This window comes from Ctenopharyngodon idella, chromosome 20 (genome assembly GCF_019924925.1).
Source record: "Ctenopharyngodon idella isolate HZGC_01 chromosome 20, HZGC01, whole genome shotgun sequence".
In the NCBI taxonomy this organism is placed as follows: Eukaryota; Metazoa; Chordata; class Actinopteri; order Cypriniformes; family Xenocyprididae; genus Ctenopharyngodon; species Ctenopharyngodon idella.
In genome coordinates this window covers 29,009,201-29,031,647 of record NC_067239.1, presented here as the reverse complement: position 1 = coordinate 29,031,647, position 22,447 = coordinate 29,009,201, and the positions used below count along the sequence as shown (strand labels likewise).

General features: G+C 36.1%; 1 protein-coding gene across 2 annotated transcripts; it reads left to right on the top strand.

Moving 5' to 3' along the window:
* Nucleotides 1-86: 86 nt before the first annotated feature.
* esrrgb (estrogen-related receptor gamma b) lies at nucleotides 87-21,824 on the top strand. 2 transcript variants are annotated; one of them, XM_051875103.1, is made up of 8 exons: nucleotides 87-223; nucleotides 2,864-2,974; nucleotides 9,998-10,377; nucleotides 10,531-10,647; nucleotides 14,227-14,331; nucleotides 14,411-14,593; nucleotides 17,406-17,675; nucleotides 19,780-21,824. In XM_051875103.1, exons 3-8 carry the CDS (start codon nucleotides 10,011-10,013, stop codon nucleotides 20,022-20,024), a joined length of 1,287 nt encoding a protein of 428 aa, XP_051731063.1. In that variant the 5' UTR covers nucleotides 87-223; nucleotides 2,864-2,974; nucleotides 9,998-10,010; the 3' UTR covers nucleotides 20,025-21,824. The 2 variants fall into 2 exon arrangements, with proteins under 2 accessions (XP_051731063.1, XP_051731062.1); XM_051875102.1 differs by lacking the exons at nucleotides 87-223; nucleotides 2,864-2,974 and adding an exon at nucleotides 6,657-6,857.
* Nucleotides 21,825-22,447: the final 623 nt, after the last annotated feature.

Here is a 22,447-nt window from a genome sequence, read left to right as displayed (position 1 = left end):
CTCCATCAGATTAAATTTCAGTCATTAAATGTAATTTAAACATTTCAACGCAGAGGAAAATGGTTTGAAGTTCATCTCGGGTTTTGCAACATTCAATTTTACTTCCCTCCAGAAAACTCTGTCATGGTTTTAATAGGAAGAGCAGCTCTGACGTTCTGTTAAATGTCTCCTTTGATGCTCCAATTGAAGAAAGAAAGTCCTACGTGTTTACAAGAACATGAGGGTGAGTAAATAAACAACTTTATTAAGAGAACTCAATTATCATGTTGGTTGTCTTCAGGGGATGTGTTTACCGGTAGTTATTTCATATTCTGTGTGTGTTTATTGTGATGACTGTCAGTGGGCAGATCAATACTAATATACTCTCATCAGTACAGCCGATCTCTAGAGTAATTATAACTGTGCAATCTAGCAGAAAATTATACCAATGGACTCAATGTCTCTCTTTCCTGCTCAGCAGCTATGTTAAAGATTTATTCAAAGCGTCACGCAAGTGAGTCAGTGTGAACACAATAGAATCCTGATTAGCTCTGAAGTATAATGCAGTCAATAATACGGTATATAAATAAAAATACAATGGCATCATTGACTGTAGAAAGTGTCCAAATGTTATATTTAAGTGTCACAAATTAAAGAAATGTTTCATTAATTTTTAAACCGTTAACTTGGTGCACTTTTTATTGCCTTTTTTTGCTATCACAATTTAGTAATCATCATAAATTAGGTATCATTCAAAACCTTAAAGGAAGGGTAGGCAATTTCTGAGAGGCTAGCAATAGCAAGCTAGCTTTGAAAGTATAAGATCCCACCCTCCCTTCAGACAGTCTACAAAGCCTTTAAAGATATAGGGCAGGCATTTTTTTTTATATATAAACACTTGTTATACTGATTGAAACTCTCTTCACATCCTGATAGCAATCAATAATAGAAATGGTCTAAACGTTAAAACATGTACATACATCTTCTATGGAATCTTCTACACTAGCCTGCCACCGGCTGGCGAGATCTGCCAGTTGCAGGCGGGCGAGGAGTACGAGACGGCCGTCAGTTTGTGCTTTCCATAGTGTGCTAAACCAACGTCATTCATGGCAGGCCACGCGATTTTTGCGTTGATTGTAGCCGAAGAAGTGGATGCGATTGAAATTCATATCAGATATTCAATATCAAGATTGGTTAAATACAGGAACTTGTCTAAGAAAAAACATGCAACACACGTCATCCTTGCGTTTTGGGGGGTAAAATCTGCGTTTTTGGTGGGTTCCCCTGGTAAAATTCGCATTCCAGGGGCTAAATATCATGTTATCGAGTACCTCAGGGATGACGTGTTTTTGTAGGCCAACCCGGAAGTTAGTGGCGCTCGGGTTCTCTCGATTGAAAGCCTATGCATTTTTCCCATAGACTTTTGGAAAATCGCAAAAAATAAGCTCTGTGTTTAACAAAGGGTTATGACACTTACACGTTTTGTCTATCAAGATAATCTTTACAAGTTCACATAACATTTATACATTTTAAAGCCTAAATAAAGTCGGCAGATATAAAAAGCTAACAGTAGGCTATAAACGGACTACAGCACACCAAGCTTCCTCAAACTTTATTTAAAAAACAACTTTATTTAAAAACATGCTCGCTGATTATGATCTGCGCTGTGTATGAATACTTATCCACTTTTTCATGAGAAATGCTCTCCAAATGTTCTGTTTGTCATGATGTCTAAAGTCCCCGCCAAAGGAAGTAGTTCCTTTTAGCAATTTGTTAGCAACCGCCACAATAAAGGTTTAAAAAATCACAAGCGGGTTATAACTGGTGTGTTTTATGTCATAGATCAAAACGTAAAACTATTTAGAGGCTTTGGTAACCACAGACCTTATTTCAGGCGATTTAGCAAAAACCCATTCAAAAAACCCATAGACTTTAAGGCAATGGAACCGGAAGTCCTAAAATGCTAATTCGCTTCCGCGTTTTGCCTACAAAAACACGTCATCCATGAGGTACTCTATTTGGGGTCGATTCAACCCGCGGCAACAGTGTAAAAGTAGCCCAATTCCGCGGAAAAAACGTGGACTTGGCAACACTGCTTATGTGTTTTGAAGGAGGCGTGGCTTGCTAAAGCTAGCTTGCTATTTCTAGCCTCACTATAATTGCATACCCTACCTTTAAACACTCAAAATCCATTCTGTGATTCTTTTGAAATTGGACATTGCATTACCATGAAAACGGTAGTTTAAAACCTTTTAGCGGGCTCCTCCCCCTAGTGGGCGGTGTCATATTTCATATAAAATTTACTGCACTATTTTATAATCAAATCTTTTTCTAATCTTGACAAAAAGCATGTCATTAGAAAGGTCTGAGAATCAAGGATCCATATTTGGCGACTAGTTTGCATAGAAGTGATACTGACAGAAATTAATTTGTGACAGGAGAACGCATTTAAAAAATTCAATGGAGTGTGGGTGTCACCCAGTGGCTATTTTTGGTATAGCGCCAAAACAAATATATTTGTGATATCAACTTCAAAAATTGAACACAACTTGGTTTGATTTTATAACAATTTTAGGGTCCAGATTATTTTGTAAAATATATATTTTGTATAAAATAATGTTTAGTGTAGTACATTTGCTTTACAGTAAATTTTCAATACATGATGTATATTTTTTTCCTCACAAATGATAATCAATTGAATTGTATCAAAATTGACACTGTTGTTTGATTTTGTTGAATAGAGATGTGGTTAATAGTTAATCTAAGATATCTAATAGTTCTGCCTCTAAAAAAAACATGGGATTTGTGCTCTTATTTCTTTAAAATGCTGTGTCATCATCTCTGCGTGTGTGTGGTTGTGCGTGTCTGTCTGTCTCTCACACAGACGTGCGTGAGACGAGCGAGATGAGAATCTTCTCAGTCAGAGGAAATCCAGCATGTAATCCTGCTCAGCTCATCACTTTGAGACCTGAATTACGTAACACTCAGCACACAGGTAACGGCTGTCACAGATACATCCAGACAAATTCAAATAGCACAAGTTATGGTAACACATTTAAGGAAGATGAGAGATTTGAAATGTGGCAGTACTGTACATTCACTAACCACCTGATGCATATATTGCAAAAAACTGGAAAGTCATCTGGTAACAAGATATCGGTTGATGCATTGCGTGCTTTAGAAGAATAACTAATCACAGGATTGGCCAGGTTAGGGCTATCAAAGTTTTGAATGTTAATGTATGATCTGTATTTTCTGCTTTACTTTTTATATTATGTGAAATAGTACTTATTGTCTGCTTATGTGACACTGAAGACTGGAGTAATGATGCTGAAAATTCAGCTTTGCATCAAATTACATTTTAAAATATATTAAAACAGAAAATTGTTCTTTTAAATTGTAGTATATTTCACAACATCGCTGTTTTACTGTATTTTTTTATCAAATAAATGCAGCCAAGGCCGAGCTTAATCCAAAAACATTAAAAAAGCTTCCTGACCTCAAACTGAACAGTAGAGTATATAGCAGTGTTTACAAAGTTCTTTACAGAAAACATATAATCATACAATACCATAAACAGTAAAAACAAAAATAAGAGAATGAAATAGAACTAAAAAAGACAGTAAAACACATATATAAAATAAAACAGTGGACCAAGCCATGTTGCTTCTAAAGCATTAAAGGTACCATATGTAAGATTTTGGATTAAAATATCCAACAACTACTAGAACAATGTTATATATTTTGTTGACTTGTGTACTTACATTATGTTTCCAAGAATGTTTAAATCCTGAGAAATAAGCAAATTTAATGACCTTTAGCCTATCAATAGCATCATACAGCGTAACCCTCGATTTCCAAAGACGCTTTAATATATTATGTGTTTTATTAGACAGGTGAGCAACTGTTTGGATACATTCATCGACAGAAAATCATGTTATATAGCTCAACAAGTTAAGTCTTATTCTTTAAATCTCGTTTTCTTGATTTACCATGAGTACCATGTTTTACCATGACTAATATCGATCTAGCTTACTGCAGTGTATAACAAGTGTCTCACAGCAGCCGCCGAGTGAATGCACAGAGTAATGTTATAACAACTTTCATCACTCAAATGTATCTAATATGATAAAACAGCACTGCGTTACCCCACATACACTTGACCGGAAGAAGTGGAAGCAGCGACTGTGGCATAATAAAAGTTCAGCTGCTCTCGAGACGTCATGTGTTGAGCTCATCTCTCATTAGCAATCGCTCCAGTGGCTTCGTTCTGCTCCAACGGCTTTCAGCCACACCCTGCTTCATACTACAGTAACGTTAATAAATCTTTAATGCATTAGCTCATCCATGAATATAATTTCTCGAGTCCTGTCGTATTCTTAGACGTGAAGACATCACCTCCCATGATTCTGTGAAATCAAGGCGTTTTGAATAAGCGACCTCTAGTGACAAAAAATTACATATTGTGCCTTTAATCAGTCATGCTATTTCAACATATTATCAAAAGTTGTACCTGTATTGTGTTTACTAATGGGACCTTATATTGTAAAGTGTTACTGAAATATCATGCTAGAATCTTTCTGATGCTTGATGTTCACGAACTGGTATCCTTACCTGGCGTCCTAACTAGTTTAACCAGCAAGACTCTCGCTGGTTAAACTAGTTAAGACGCCAGGTAAGGATACCAGCATTTGAACATCCAAATGTTGCTCTTTTTTACCAGTTGCCTGTAAGTTTCCTTCTGAAGCATAGCCTACAGGACCTGGCTTATAAAATGTTTTAAAAGACACCGGCATTGAATGACATGGAGATAGTTAGGGCCCGAGCACCGATAGTGTGAGGACCCTATTGTAATTGCTCGGTCAATTATTCTTCTTCTCTGAAATGAATCGCATTTTTGAGGGCCTAAACATGCTCGAAAACTCATGAAACTTTGCACATGCTTCAGAAGTGGTGAAAATTTACTTCTGATATGGGGTTTAGAATTAGGTGTGGCAAAATGGCTCTACAAAATTTCAATTAAGCGCCCTTCGTGCTACAATTCACGTACAGTTATGAAATTCGGTAGACAGATGTAACAGCCCAATACCTACAAAAAAGCCCCTAGGTGCAAAATCTGTAAACCCAACAGGAAGTGAGATATTTTGAATTTTCTCTGCAAAATTTTTGCAGTTTTTGCCATTTCCATACGTTGTACTTTAACAAACTCCTCCTAGAGCTTTAATCAGATCAACATCATATTTGGTCAGTCTAATCTAAAGGCCTTTGCAACGTTAAATTGCGAAAATCTAGAGTTTTCGCCAAAGGGCGTGTCTGTGGCGTCCTGACAAAGTTTGATGTTTCACCATGAAACAGGAAGTTGTTGTAACTTGGACATACATTGTCTGATCTGCCCCAAACTTCACATGTTTTATTAGAGTCCTGGCCTGAAGACATCTACATGGCAATATTCAGTTATAGTCATAGCACCACCTCCGGGCAACAGGAAATTACGTTTTACACTGTGATTAACTTCTCGTAGAGATTTAACCAGAAGCACATCATATGTTGTCAGTCTAATCTTAAGACCTTAGCGATGATAAATATCGAAGATCTTGAGTTTTCGTTGAAGGGCCAATATTCAGTTCATGTTCAAAATGACTTTGCCATAATTCTCCTTAATTTACACGCTTACATGCATGTCTGCCACTGTTCACTATTTTCCTAAGGCCAATGGGTGGCGGTGAGCCCGGGTGCGAGGGCCCTTTCATCGCTGCTTGCAGCTTTAATTGCTCTTATATTTCATCTAATGTGTTGTTATGAACTGAGATCTGTGGTGTGGTCAGACCTGTCTCTCTGATCTGGGTGTAGTTGTGATCAAAAGGGATGAGGAGGATGTTTAATGAGGAGCGTTTCCTGCTGTTTAGTCTGCAGTGACAATGATGATGGTGAGAGAGTTGGAGAATCAAGTAAATGATGGATTTTGACACAGAGAGCGTTGAGATCTCCTTTTGTTTTTCAGCTCAGTGTGTGTTTGCCCTCAGCACATGAGTGGACAGAGGCTTTCCCAGATAATACCACTGAAAACACTGTCTGTTTACCTCCTGCATAATGAAGGCTTTCTCATTTCAAACACCATGATCTCGCATAAACACCTTATTGTTTCTTAAAAGTTTGCTGAGCATTAATTTGCTGAGCCTACCTGTGCAGGGGAAGAATGAAAGTGTCTTATTTCAGTCACAATTTTGAAGACAAGAATTGCTATAATGTTTATAGTGGAAATCTGTTTATACCCTTCAGAAATGTTTGTTCAGTCAACACTTGAATCGTGTTCGGTACTTTTTTGTAAGTGTGGCCATTATCCGATAACATTTTTGTACCATGGTAAATGCTACAGTATTTTTGTAAGCGTATGCTCTATAGAACTGGTTTTGGAGGCTGGTTAGAGAATAAAACACTGTGTCTACATTCATTTATAATACTCCCCTAAATCGTGCGATAGACAGTTTAAATGACAACGTTTTAGTTTTGTTTAGTCTTCCTCTCCTCACTCTCAAACTGAAGCGTCTTTCACGCGCACCTGAAATGCTTATGAATATTCATTAGAGCGCGCTCACATTGGTCGATTTTCCGGTGACGTTGGCCTTAAGGCGGGAATAACCCGAAACGTTTATTCAATAAGCAGTACTGCGCTGCAGTGGCAGAAACGCAGTGAAGAGAAACAGACGAGCGTCTGTTTACATTAAAACCTCATTATACAAGAAAACAAGTGAGATATTTAGTGTTTTTCTTGATTTCACAAGCGTTTTCTCAGGTTATGATTTCATTCTCAGCTGTCTCATGGATCTAGTGCAGTTTTATCACCCGGAATCTTTTTCCTTCCCTTCTGAGCAAAACAAGTAAGTAACTTTATTCATTTACAACTTTATATGGACATAATTAGGGTTTTATATGTACTGTTGTATTTATTGTACTTCATTTGGTTTACTGTAACTTTGTTACTGAAAAGTATATCTACATATAATACTGTAATGACAGTTTCCCATAAAGTACTAGGCCTATATTTACTATAAAATGGCTAAAATATTCTTGTACTTATTGAAGGGGATCCCATATTCATTTATATAATGTAGTAGTAGCAATACATAGTATTTTGGTGGAAACATTTTGTAAGTGCACACGTGACTTATAGATGAGTAACGTGCATGCTGAAATTTGTTAGAGAATAAAAAAATTATGTGCTCATGAAAGACAATTTAAGAAGTAATAGATAGATGTTCCGACTGTTCAGTTATATAATTTAATTCTCAAAGAGCAGATATAATGGTAAATGGAATGAAAGTGTTTTTCCATAAATCAACAACTGTAATATAAACTGTTAATAGCTGTCAATCATCAGACCAAGATCATTTTAGAATAAAGGTTCCAATAAAAACTTAAATAATACAACAAGAGAACCTGTTCAACGTCATTTTGATGTCATTTTGCACATGATGGTCCTTAAGTTTTTTTTTTTTTTTTTAGAAAACATCTTGCTTTAAAGGACCCAGAAATTAATATGTTGATCAGAAGAACATGTAATATACCATCAAAAATTTATCAACCTTAATTTTGAACAGATTAGGTTTAAATAAAATTATTACTGTGTACTGAAAGGCATGATGTTAGTTGCAGTTGAAAGAGTGGAGAAACTGGAAAAATCACAAATATAATCCTGCTGTATATTTACGTAATAAGCACACGTTCTGGCAGCATTCACTGACCATCTTACAGCGATAGGATTTGAGAAGTGTGATGGAGTCGGAGGTAATTCCTCTGGATCCCAGACAAAAACCCTGATGGGCTTTAGGATCACGTTACTGGCCGCTACACACAGTGTGTGTGTGTGTGTTACAGTGAGAGAACAGGTGTGTTCAGGTGCTGTGTGGGCTGTAAACATTACGTCTGACATGGTGGGAAATATTTATTTGTGCTGATTAAAAGGAAAACCACTAAATTGCTGTTCTGTCAGATTGCAGCTCATTTCAGGTCTCATGCACTGTAAAACATCCTGGTAAATTTACAGTAAAAATGGTTTAAAGTTCATCAAAATTGACTTTCAGTGAACCATGGCTAATGAAAATACAAACATATAATAACATAAACAGTTTGTAGAACGTGCACAGTGTGACCTACACAAGGACAAATCACCATCAGGGTAACACGTGACGCCAAAATAATGCTTTTACTGCTATTAGTTTAAAACAAACATACACTACCATTCAAAAGTTTGGAGTTGGTAGGATTTTTTCATGTTTTCTCTCTCTTCTGCTCACCAAGGCTGCATTTATTTGATCAAATACAGTAAAAACAGTAATATTGTGAAATAGTATTGCAATTTAAAAGAACTGTTTTCTATTTGAATATATTTTAAAATGTAATTTATTCCTGTGATCTAAAGCTGAATTTTCAGCTTCATTACTTCAATCTTCAGTGTCACATGATCCTTCAGAAATCATTCTAATATGATGATTTGCTGATCAAGAAACATTTCTGATTATTATTAATGTTGAAAACAGTTGTGCTGCTTCATATTTTTTGTGGAAATCATGAGACATTTTTTAGGATTTTTTAATAAATAAAAAGTTTGAACAGCATTTATTTTAAGTAGAAATCTTTTGTTGCATTTATATTCTGCTCAGTTTAATGCTGAATATTTTATAGCAAAAAAATCTTTATAATTTAAAAAGGTTTTATAATTGACTGTTTTTCACTGTAAATTTTATATTGAATAAATGTTTTTACTTACAAAACCACTGTTACAGTATTTTGTGTTTGAAATCAAATAACATTTTTCTATGAAAGTATTTGTGTTGTCTTTAATATAGAGTTTCACTATAAATTATAATACAATTGATAAAACAACAACATGTATGTGCTGTTATACTTTAAAATTACATGTATTGTCTGGTTAAATGTAGGCTAATTTATATGTGGGTCATTGACGAATAAGGCTTTTAAAAGTGTAAAAAAACATACTGGAGATATAATTAATTTAAGTTTTATTAAGTGTTAACAGTGAGATTATGTGGTTTTTATAATCAATTAACACTGCTTTTGTCTTTTTTTTTTACAAGATGGACAAAATTTGTCACCAAAAAAGTAATTCAGTTTAAGTTAAGCAAAATTTCGGTTTTACCGAATGACACTTTTGGTTATATCGAATGACGATATTTTCAAACAATGCTAACAGGCTAGTATCTAGCTATCTAGCTAGCAAAAGGACAGTCACACATTTAATATTTAGTACAAGTTTTTAAAATATTACAACATTTTCCATGTTTTATAGCGGTTGCACCGAATGACCTGATGTTTTCGAATTTTTTAGTTACTTTGCTTCACAACCATGTGGTCGTTTGCAGGTGTCTGAATGATGTCACATCCTGTCATATGATATTGACCGCATTGTCCCTTTATATTGGTTACTTCGAATGACATCAATGAAATAAATTTTTCCGGACATTCTTTCTCATAACAAAGCAACGTTATAAAATCATGCCAGAATAAAAAATATATACATTTATTACATTTTAAGATATTTTAATCACAAATGAAATGGCTGTACTGGCCTTTGGATGGTTAAACCGAATGACCTTTTGACACTTCAAAATCTTTAAAATACCTTTATATGTAGCAAAATATAATTAAAACCTTTTGGATTCAATAAAAGAGATCTAGTTGTACTACCTTACATACTTTGGATGTCATATCTTTGTTTTTTATTATTATTAAGGCCTTTGGACAAAAAAAAAATGACCTGTCACGTCATTGACCCATGTATAGATATTATTAATAAAGATTTTATATTTTTATCACTTTAATTTGAACTTACAGTTAACCAATTAGCAGGTTTTTACTGTTGCATTTATAACATTTAACAGCATAATAGTAATCAAATTTAATGCAATAAAGAAAACAAACACATGTATTTGTCCCTGTTTCTCAATTCTTATTATTCGTTCCTGTTTCTTAATTCTCAAAATTCTTTTAATTTCCATAGCTTCCTGGACGTGATGTCAATCAACAGCCACTGTCCCACCTACATCAAGACCGAACCATCAAGTCCTTCCTCCCTGTCGGACAGTCTGACCCAGCACAGTCCCGGGGCATCGTCGGATGCTGGGAGCAGCTACAGTTCAGTAACTAAAGGGATCCCAACAGGTCTGGACTCACCCGGTTCATACTCTGCAGTTGAAGCAGTGCTCAGGCCTCCCGGCGCCCCCTGCAGGCTGCTGGAGCAAACGCAGGTGAAGAGCGGACACGGGCTGAGCTCAGGCCCCAAACGCCTGTGTCTCGTGTGTGGAGACGTTGCATCTGGGTTCCACTATGGAGTGGCTTCCTGCGAGGCCTGCAAAGCCTTCTTCAAACGCACCATTCAAGGTCAGGACCGGATGCCCGTTTCCTTAAAAGATGTATCACAGTTTCCACAAAAATATTAAGCAGCACAACTGTTGTCAACATTGATAAAATTTGTGTTTGACACACAGAGATTTTGCTAGATGTGTTTTGATGATGTCTGTTTGTCTCCCTCAGGTAATATAGAGTACAGTTGTTCAGTCAGTAGAGATTGTGAGATCACTAAAAGGAGGAGGAAGTCCTGTCAGGCCTGCCGCTTCACTAAGTGTCTGTCTGTGGGAATGCTGAGAGAAGGTGAGTGTGTGTGGATGAATCTCACAAAAACTCACATTTCACCATAAAATTAAGATATTTTGATGAAATCCGAGAGCTTTCTGACCTCAGATATACTGCAGCGATTTGTTTTCAACTTTCAAGGCCCAGAAAGGTAGTAAAGATATGGTTAAAATAATAAAGACTGCAGTGGTTCAACCTTAATTTTATGAAGCGACGAGAATACTTTTTGTGCGCAAAAAACAACCAAAAATAACGAATTTATTTAACAATCTCTTCCATGTCAGTCTCACAAAAAATTAAGATTGAATCACTGCAGTCACATGGACTATTTTAAGCATGTCTTTATTACCTTTCTGGGCCTTGAAAGTGGTAATAACGTTGCAGTCTATCGGAGATTGGAAAGCTAACGGATTTCATCAAAAATATTGTAATATGTGTTCTGAAGATGAATGAAGGTCTTAAGGGTTTGGGACAACATGAGGATGAGTACTTAATGACAGAAATTTCATTTTTGGGTAACCTATCCCTTTAAATTCTTATTGCTCTAATACAATGATTTTTAAAATTAAGATCAGCATAAAGACAATTTTATAGATCATGTCATTTGTTTACATTACAGTAATGATAATTACATTTTTCATGAGAATGGATGTAAATTGTGGTGGTAAATATGCTTGATTGTCATAAAATCCTAATTATGCATGATTATATGGTTTGTTGGATTTTATTATTTGCGTTCAGCATTTTGTTCACTGCATCAGAACATATTTGGTTTATGACCCACTATTTGAGAACTACTGCTTGAAGCAAAATTTCTTTCTTTCGATGATGTGGGCACATTCTTGACAGGTTTTGTGAGATTCACCAGTTTGCAGAAAATCTCACACTCCATGTATTGCAACATACATGTATATGAATGACACTCCATACAGGTTCTTTTGATTTGTTTGGCTATGGAAGTATCTGAGATTAAACACTTATATCATGAGCTTCTGGAATTTACTTTAGTGCTTTCACATACACAACCGTAGAAATAATAATTATATTCAGATAAAACTGAAGCAGTCAGCAAAAAGTGTTATATTAGTGCAGGTGTGGAGTCGTATTATTGCTGCCCTGATTTTGTTTCAGTGCACCTGCTTTTTCAAAATGCTGCCAAAATAATTTGTAAACACAAACGGATGGAGATTTATTTCAGCCGAACTCTGTATTTTATTATACTTGTTCTACATAGTGAACAAGTTCTTTTTCTTATCCCAGAATCTATGGTCTGCAGCACAGACAACGAGATGTAGAAGTAGCAAAACAGTCTTTATTCGTTCCTAACACTCAGAAGAAGATATCAAGGGAAACTTAGGAGGACTTGCAAACAACAATAAACCCTAAACGAGTACCGACAAAGAACTGAACTGAAACAGGAGTATATACACTTACCGGCCACTTTATTAGGTACATTTGCTAGTACGGGGTTGAACCTGTTTTTGCCTTCAGAACTGCCTTAATTCTTCATGGCACAGATTCAACAAGGTGCTGGAAACATTCCTCAGAGATTTTGGTCCATATTGTCATGAGAGCATCACATAGTTGCTGCAGATTTGTCGGCTGAACATCCATGATGTGAATCTCCCATTCCAGCACATCCCAAAACTGCTCTATTGGATTGAGATCTGGTGACTATGGAGGTCATTTGAATTTAGTGAACTCATGCTCATGTTCAAGAATCCAGTTTGACATTATTTGAGCTTCGTGACATGGCGCGTTATCCTGCTGGAAGTAGCCATTAGATGATGATCGTAAAGGAATGGACATGTTCAGCAACAATACTCAGGTAGGCTGTGGTGTTTAAACGATGCTCAAATGGTACTAAGAGGCCCAAAATGTGCCAAGAAAACATCCATTACACCACCAGCAGCCTGAACCGTTGATACAAGGCATGCTTTCATGTTGTTTATGCCAAATTCTGACCCGACCATCTGAATGTCGCAGCAGAAATTAAGACTCATCAGACCAGGCAACGTTTTTCCAATTTTCTGCTGACGGTGTGTCTTCTGCTGCTGTAGATCATCTGCTTCAAGTTTGGACGTGTTTAGAGATGCTCTTCTGCAGACCTCAGATGTAACATGTGGTTATTTGAGTTATTGTTGCCTTTCTTCAGCTGAACCAGTCTGGTCATTCTCCTCTGACCTCTGGTATCAACAGCCGCTCACTGGATATTTTCTCTTTTTCGGGCCATTCTCTGTAAACCCTAGAGATGGTTGTGCAAGTAAATCCCAGTAGATCAGCAGTTTCTCAAATTCTCAGACCAGCCTGTCCGGCACCGAAAACCATGTCAAGTTCAAAGTCACTTAAATCATCTTTCTTCCCCATTCTGATGCTCAGTTTGAACTTCAGCCGATCGTCTTGACCATGTCTACATGCCTAAATGCATCGAGTTGCTGCCATGTGATTGGCTGATTAGATATTTGTGTTAAAAAGCAGTTGAACAGGTGTTCATAACAAAGTGGCCGGTGAGTGTATACCAGAGATTGTATATTATAGGGAGATAAGAGGGTCTGTATCTCTTACCATTGGAGAAAGCTTAACGGCTAATTTAATCACGTGCGGCACCTCTCAGCCTATTGTGTAATGGCAGTGACATCAGTGCCCGCCGTTCAAAACTCCTTCCCTGCGTACCGCCAGAGCCGGAGCATTAGCATTAGCTGTTACGCTTTTTTGGCTAAAGGTTGCAGGCTTGCCTTCCAGTGGCTTTGGTGTATACCTTGCAAACATGACGATACGCAGGTGATAATAATACATAACCAAGGAAACGAACGAGGACATAATTAGTAACCAAGGAAACGGAAACTAAACAGTGCAGGGAAACAGGAACTAAAGGACACACACCGGAATATCAAAATAAGAGTCCATAACATTGAACATATACCTTACAAAAGCAGACTTCTGTTGTTTTTATGTAAGGTTAATTATACTGACTACACAAATTATAATGACTGCAAAAACATTTTTATCTGTGTTTTCATCTTGTTTTCCTAAAAAATTTCTAACATCCATTAAACAAGATAAATTTACTTGGGAAATAAAATTGTGTAAGATTTTGTGTATATATATATAATATATATATATAGTATGTTTATATTATTATAACTTTTTTGTTATTTTAAGGATAAATGTAAGAGTTTTTTGAGGCTTTAATATTATTATTAGAAAAACTATATATTATGAAAATATATGTTTTATATTAATTTAATACGTTTTTTGTTGTACAAAATAAATCTAAGGATTATTAATAAGTATTATAATACATTATATTTTATATTATTTAATATTTATATTGTTTATTTAATATTTTTGTCTTACATGCATTACAACATTAATGTATTTACATACATTATGATGCTTACATTGCAATAGTATCAAATAATGATAATAATCATCACAAACCTCTCTAAATAGGTCTATACTTATACTTATATAATGTAAATGCTAGTATTATCAGCCAGTTTCTGTGTATTTTGTTTTTTAAAAAAAACATCCACACATAATTTACATTTACAGAATCTTCATTATTTTCTTCATTGTGTGTGTGTGTGATTTCAGGTGTGCGTTTGGACCGGGTGCGAGGAGGGCGCCAGAAATATAAGAGGAGAATTGACTCTGATTCCAGCGTCTACCTCAGCGTACCGCCACCTCACAGAAAACCACGTAAGAAGCACATTGCACCTCAGCCAGACACATCTGCGTCTCAGTATGTGTTAATAATCTGCTCTGGCTCTTTCATTAGTGTCCTGCAGAGGTCAGGGGGAGAATAAGGTGGTGACCCTCCTGTTGGGGGCGGAGCCAGAGAAGGTGTGTGCCATGCCTGACCCCGCCCTCCCTGACAGTGACATCAAAGCTCTGACGACCCTGTGTGACCTCGCCGACAGAGAGCTCGTGCTGAACATCAGCTGGGCCAAACACATACCAGGTACACACACTCGAAACTGACATGCCAAAGGTTTAATTACACACACACACACACACACACACACACAAACAAACATGCACGTGTTTTATCTACTGTCTGTTTTGGATACAGAGAGATAAAATGCTGTTAGTTCAGATATGTTTCTGTGTGTCTGGTAAAACAACTGGAACATCAAATACATTTGATGTTTTTAGAGGTATTTGATTATAAAAATGTCTTCCTGTATTCAAGACATCAACACTTTTAGCAGCTCTAAAGACACATTTATGTAACCCTAAACCTAACCCACAGCGCAGTCTCTAGCACCTTACCCTAACCCTACCTATCACAACTAAGTGCCTAACTCGAACCCTTACGCTAAACCTACCCTTAACCCAATTATAACCTTCTCCCTAAAACTAAGTCTTGACCCTTAAACAGGCCTTTAAAGGGGTCTCAGAAAGTGGGGATCGGACAAAATGTCTTCACTTTACAGTCTTTGTCCTCACCCTAATGGTCTAAAACTTAAACCGGTCCTCACAAAGATTGTGTTGGACAAGTACACACACAGAGAACTGGCCAGCACCTGTTTTTGTGTTGATACTGACCTCTGTAGTAATGCTTACAAAACAAACCACAAAACCAGGTGTGTGTGTGTGTGTGTGTAATATTCCAAAACACGTGACTGATCATATGCCATAGTTTTGTGTACTGGATTACAGTATTTGGTAAATAAACACCATTAATTCACATATGGACAGAGAGAATGAGTGAATATTACACACATCTACATGAGGACATACAACAGACTTCTGCTGTTTTTATATAAGGTTAATTATAATGACCACAAAAATTATAATGAAATGAAAAGCAAAAAATCAGTATTTTCCAGTAAAAATATATAATCATCCTTAAAACAAGATGAATTTACTTGAAAATAAAATCGTGTATGATATAAAACTTATTTTCAGAGAAAATATTTTTTAATAAATTCATATATACAGTATGTGTTTATATTATTATTACATTTTTTGTTGTTTTAATGATGGATCTAAGAAAGTTTTGAGATGTATTATTATTATAAATATTATATATTTCATATTAGTATTTTTTATATTTTTATATTTTATTTAGTATTTTGCTTATTACAAAATTAATGTACTCACATACTGTTATGATGCTTACATTGCATTAATAATAATAATAATAATAATACCCTATAGTAATAATACCGGAATACCCTGATACACCCTGTTTGAATAGGTCTGTAATTTATATACTTATAATTAGAATAAATAAATTGTAATTGTAATAAATTTTCTAAGAAAACTTTTTTTTCTTTCATAACATTTGTGTCATCATATCTTAAAATATTATATATAAATATTATAATTGTTATATAGTTTTGTATTGATATTTTTCAATAATTTGATATTTTTATATTTTTTTATTTATATATTTTTAATTTTTATATTTTTTGTCTTGTGCAATTTTGCTTCTCAATTGAATTTATCTTGTCTTAAGGATGTTTAGTTTTTTTTTAACTAAAAAACAAAACATCACTTCTGATTTAAAAACAGGCTTTCGCCTTATTTGTACTTTTGTCAGGTTTAGCTCACTTTTGTGAACAGTTTTGTCCCCAAAGTGTAACGCAAGCGTGTATTTGTGTTTGTTTGTGTGTTCTACATACACATGAGCGGTTGTGTGTGTTCATGTCAACATTGAAATACTATGTGTGTGTGTGTGTGTGTGTGACAGGAGCATTGTCTTTTCCCTGGCGTCTGAAGCAGGATGTACAATAGAAGATGACATTGGTGATTTAAATGGCTCCAGGGTTGTTTTATTTGTGTTGCTTGAGTGTCATGAGGGCCCTTTGATACCGTTAACACGTTTCACAGACGTCGATACGGCCGCCTCTCCAGAGCACAGCGCTGCCTCATTCAGCCCGCGATCGATCAGCACGGAGATCCAATCAGCTAATGAACGTCACTCAGGAGGAGAGAGAGCGAGAGATACGAGTCATTACGGCCTCTGATAAATATCAGTGATGGGTGAAAAAAATCAAATCAAATCTCCTCTCCTCCCTCGCCACACCAAACTAATCACTGGCTTTTTAATTAAGTGTGAGAGAACGTGAATGAGAGAGATTCGTCCGTCATTGACACGCTTCTTCAGGGGACAAACCCCTGTCACACACACACACACACACACACACACACACACACAAACAGATCTTTCTTTCCTAACAGAGGTCACAGTATAGAAATTAGCTCTAAAATTAGAAGAGTCAGATAAAAATCTAATTTTATGAGCTGATTCAACATCTCAGAGGCAGTTATTTAGTTGCATTTATTTAGCTGATTTTTTAAATATAGTTATTTAGGTGATTAATTACTTAGATCATTTTTATTTAAGTAGATGATTAGACATTAAATTAGTTGTTTTAGCTTTTTAGTCAATTATTTTCTTATTTAGATGTTATTTAGTTACTTCGCTGACAAGTTGTTTTAGTTATATAGCTAATTATGTACTTATTTAGGTGATAAGTTGTTTAGGAAATTGTTTAGGAGTTGAGTTAGATGAAATTAGAAATTAGTTTATTTAGACAATAGGTAATAATTGGTTATTTAGCTGATTAGTAGTATAATTACTTTGGTGATTAGTTGTTTTAAGTATTTGTAGTTGATTATTTGTTTATTTAGTTACTTATCTGAGTGGTTTACTTATATATTTTGGTGTTTTTGTTTTTTAGCTGATTTTTTAGACATTTAAAACAATTAAAAAAACAATTATCTGATCTATTATCTGATCAGTTCCTCAATTATACCTGCAGGTTTCTCCAGCCTCTGTCTGTCGGATCAGATGAGTCTCCTGCAGAGCGCTTGGATGGAGATCCTCATCCTGCGCGTGGCTTTCAGCTCGCTGCCTTGCGAGGACAAGCTGGTGTTTGCGGAGGATTACATCATGGATGCTGAACAGGCAAAATCAGCAGGTCTGCTGGAGCTCCACATGGCCATATTACAGCTGGTGCGCAGGTACAGATCCATGAGGCTGGAGAGAGAAGAGTTCGTCACTCTGAAAGCCATCGCTCTCGCCAACTCAGGTAAATCATACAGGTACTTGCACAGAACATTTGTGCAAGGTACGTTTAACCGTTTTACACAAAGACATGTTTGAAACGAATGTGGCTTATAGCATACTTAAAGGTGAAGTATGTAGTTTCTGCGACATTAGTGGCACCTAGCAGAATTACAAAAATCATATTTTCAAACAATGCAATGACGTCCCTTTCATGAGTTGCACCTCCCTCAACTATCACATGGCCCAGGTGCTTGTGAAGGCTTCTCAACAGGTTCTTTCAATAAAAGGTCCAACACATTAGGAATAATTGTAGCTGTGTTGCTGTGTGTCATGAGTAAGCTAATTCTCTGCCTAAAGCAAACACGCGTCTCGCTTATAATAAATCCATCCAACATATCTGCACCGGGCACGTTTTTTGACGACGTGCCACAACTATTTAAGGTTGTCTACATTGGACACATCAAAGTAAAGAATATAAACTGGAACATTTGTCATTCTGAACGGGTGCATGATGATCCTGTATGGTAGTGAAGTGTCCATTGTAGTGCGTTGCATTGCAGTGCCCCGTTCGCTTTGAAGTGATCATGACCTGTTTAATCTTTGAAGGTCTACATTCAGCAAAATTTTGCTTGCACCTTGTAACCAAAGCTGAATGTCCTTTCCCATGTAATGTGTGTCTGGCTCCGCCTGCTACAGTAGCCACACCCCAAACTCATACTATAGCTGCGTCCTATACACTATAGCTGGTGTCCCCAGAGTGTGTATGTGAAGTTTTAGCTCAAAATACCCCACAGATCATTTATTATAGCATGGTAAAATTGCTACTTTTTGGGTGTTAGCAAAAATGCAAATGAGCTGTTGCTCCCGGCCCCCTTTCCAGAAGAGGGCGGAGTTTCAAGAACTCATGCTCCGGCATACCAGCAACAACAAAACAGGACAATCTCACTCACCAAAATTGTCAGAAAGGGCATTCGTTTCCTATTTTACCTAGGAAACTCTTGTTTACGATAATTCCAATAGCATGTGAGGGCAGCATCAGTTCTGGATATGAAGTTTGAGCATGAAGCATTGATATTGACCCAACTTTCAGAATCAACCTTTGTGAAAATCCAGCGTTGAACAGACCCTTGTTTGTGAAGCGGTACGGCGTAAAATGATTGCCGCAAACGTACAAGACTTGACCTAAATTCTTTAGGACATTTCCTTCAGAAATGAAATTTAACCACAATGTCCTCAGTGACTCAGATGGCGGGAGTCTAAGGAGACTCTTCCCAAAACACAATATTTATAATGCCTCTTTGGCGACAATGTCATCCTAGGGGAGAATCTAAATCAGCTCGTTTGAAGAGACTGCTTCTGATTTATGGGAATTATATAAAAAAAAAAGAGGAGTGCATTTTTACCATTATAGGCTGGATGTTTACACAAACTGCAGACACACATCGGTGTTCAAACACCTTATCAAAGTCAATTTCGCATAATAGGTTTGCTTTAAATGTAAGTATTGGGTTTTAACTTATTCGAATATCTAATGATACAAATGTAAGTGGTTCAAATGTTGGCATATCTTAAGATGCGATTTTATATAGTTTATACTCATTATGTACAGAAATGAAACAAGGTGAACATATTTAGAAAGGTTTTGAACCGTCTTGTTTTCAGACAGTTGAATATGACTTTCAGAAAAGTCCAGTACAAATGTTACTGCTGCTCGTCAACGGCAGCTGTCTCAGTTTCAAGGCGACAAGAACAATCCTCCATAGGATAGACCGTCCCATTTAAAAATGCTTGGTCCGACCTTTGTTGCCTTTGAAGGATGCAGCCTCTGAATTGGGACACAGCTTGTAGGTTAAGCTGGGAATTGATTGACAGATCAATGTTTAGATGGTGCCTGGGAGGCTCGATGTTTACACTTTTAGGGGAAACAAACCCATTAATGGCACATTAATAGTAGTCAATGAATAATAAAAAAAATCTTACATACTCTTCTTTAACACATTATCAACAACATATTATTGCAACACACTACATTATTTAAAGTCAATTTTTGAATGAAATGCAGAAAAAGCTTTCAGGATTTATTGAAGACGACAGTCAAAACCTGATGTTTTGATTCCCTCTCTCAGACTCGATGCATATAGAGGACGTGGAGGCCGTTCAGGGTCTTCAGGACTCTCTCCATGAGGCTCTTCTGGATTACGAGTGTGTCCATCACAGGGAGGACCCTCGACGGACGGGGAAACTCATCATGACCCTTCCGCTCCTCCGCCAGACCTCTGCCAAAGCCGTGCGGCACTTCTTCAGCATCAAACAGGACGGACGCGTCCCCATGCACAAACTATTTCTTGAACTTCTGGAGGCCAATGTCTGATCCTTAACCCGATTGGACCATCAAACTGAGGTGACACAAATGGCTGAAAGGATTGTTCACAAATCCATGGGGAAAAATAGGCGCTTGTTGTGACATATAACAGGATATACTCCATCAAATACAGTTTCATATAGTTGAGGATTGATAGATAACAAACAAAAAAGAAGTATCAAATAAACACTACTGTTCAAAATTGGTTGGTAAGATTTTTTTTAAAAACTTTCTATTCATTAAATAATGCATCAACCTGAAAAATGCATCACGGTTTCCACAAAAATCATCAGCACAACTGTTTTCAAGATTGATAATAATCATAGATGTTTCTTGCGCATCAAATCGGCATATCAGAATGATTTCTGAAGGATCATGTGACACTGAAGACTGGAGTAATGATGCTGAAAATTCAGCTTTCGTCACATGAATAAATGACATTTTCAAATATTTTAAAATAGAAAACAGTTATTTTAAATTACAATATTTTTTCACAGTAATTTACTGTATTTTTTGATCAAATAAATACAGGCTTGGTGAGCATAAGAGATGTATTTCAAAAACATGAAAAAATCTTACTGACCCCAAACTTTTAAATCAGTGTGCTGGATGTGAATATGGTTGAATTAATGGTGAAACTATTAATTTGTTAATTAATGGTTTTTATTTATTTAATTTATTCAGTATAAAGAGCATTTCATTTGCTAAAAAAAAAAGTTTTCAAAAGAGTTCTATCATAGTAGACAGCGTCAGCCTTGCCAAATAAATAATAGTCAATAATTGCTCTCCTGACACAAATATGAAGGAAAAAAGTGATCAATCTACTCAAATCATAAATATGATGTATAGATTAACAACATTTATGTGTGAAAACATCAAACAGGCGTACCAAAGCACTTTTGATATTTTAACTAATAGATTATGTACTAATAATTACATTACTAATGATTGCAGCTTTTGTTTGTTCCATTTTTAACACGTTTTACCACATACAACTTTTTAGCACACCAAATTGGAAAGTTCTTGCTCATTAAATGACAGAAAAGCCATAGCAATATCTATTCTCAGCCATTCACAGAGATGTGAAAGTATGTGTTTAAGCAATAACTGAATGTTTTAACGGTACATTTAATTGAATTCATTCTTAAATTAGATCCAGCTCAAAGGGAAGGTTCACTCAATAAAATTCTGTCATCATTTACCCATTCATGCTGTACTGTTCTGAGGCATTTCTTACATGTTGTTTTATGTAATATTTATGCGCTGATTGTTGTCTGTCAGGCATTGTGATGATCAGATATAAATGAATACGTTTACCATAATAAATGAAACACTACAAGATAGAATAATGAACATCATTTTCTGATAACGTTATTCTGTCTCTGAGGATTTCTGGGTCTGTTATTTATGACAGCCGCAGTTGTGTGTGTGATTTTCACTGTTTCTGCTTGTGAAGGGTTTGTGGATGTTGTACGATGCTCTCATGAACAATAATGTACGTTTGTCTTCTCATCTGTTTGATTATATGCAATGAAGTTTTTTTTAAATAAATTGCAAAAATTATATAAAGATATTCAATAATAATGCATTAAATAATGGACTTCTCTTACATTCTGACATCTGTGTTTTTCATCTTTGATTTGAAGACTTGAGCTGTTTTAACAGCAGAAAGGATTTCTGCTTGGAGAGCAAACACCGGTCAGGGTTACATTCACAAAAAATAAGCAGATTACTCTGCTTATGAGCTGTGTCACATTCATTTGTGTTCAAACACAAAAATGTCTAATTATATTATTTATTTCTGGATTATGGAAATCTGATTGTTTTCTTTTCAGATAAAGAACTGCATGACAAATATAAATAAACATACAAGCATATATTTGACTTCAAACACTCAGAGGTTAGCAAATATTCCTTGTAAATAAATAATTACTTTATTTGTGTTAGATATCGCAGTCATTAGATGAAGTTTTGGTGGGATGTTTTTCCACTGACAGTGATTTTGATATTCCAAATGTTCTGGCTGCTTGTCAGGGTGCAGCTGTGTGGTTGCCAGGGTGTTGCTAGGGTATTCTGGGTGGTTGCTTACTGGCCCAAGTCAAAAGAGTCCAGTCTCTGTAGAAACATCTTGAGTTCCTCCTTCAGTGTTGGTCTGTGAAATTTTATTTCTCTGAGAAAGAGAGATCGTTGTGAGGGCTGTTGTACCTTTATGTCTATGAATAATCAAGCTAATCGATGCAGATAAATTAACAGCATGTCAGACAGCTCCAACTGCATCATTTCACAGGCCGTCAGGAACCATCAACACATTAGTCTCTCTTCACTGAGAGACGCCACACGGGTAATTAATGAGGCTCGTATAAAAGATGCTTACACTGGAAGACCCCTGTACGGCTCTACTAACAGAATAAAAATCCAAGTGTGTGTGTGTT

Excerpts from the sequence above, each read along its gene's own strand:
- esrrgb (XM_051875102.1), top strand. The coding sequence starts at position 6,799 with ATGGATCTAGTGCAGTTTTATCACCCGGAATCTTTTTCCTTCCCTTCT. Across the intron at positions 10,648-14,226 it reads TGTGGGAATGCTGAGAGAAG|GTGTGCGTTTGGACCGGGTG; the intron begins GTGAGTGTGTGT and ends GTGTGATTTCAG. Across the intron at positions 17,676-19,779 it reads CATCGCTCTCGCCAACTCAG|ACTCGATGCATATAGAGGAC; the intron begins GTAAATCATACA and ends TCCCTCTCTCAG.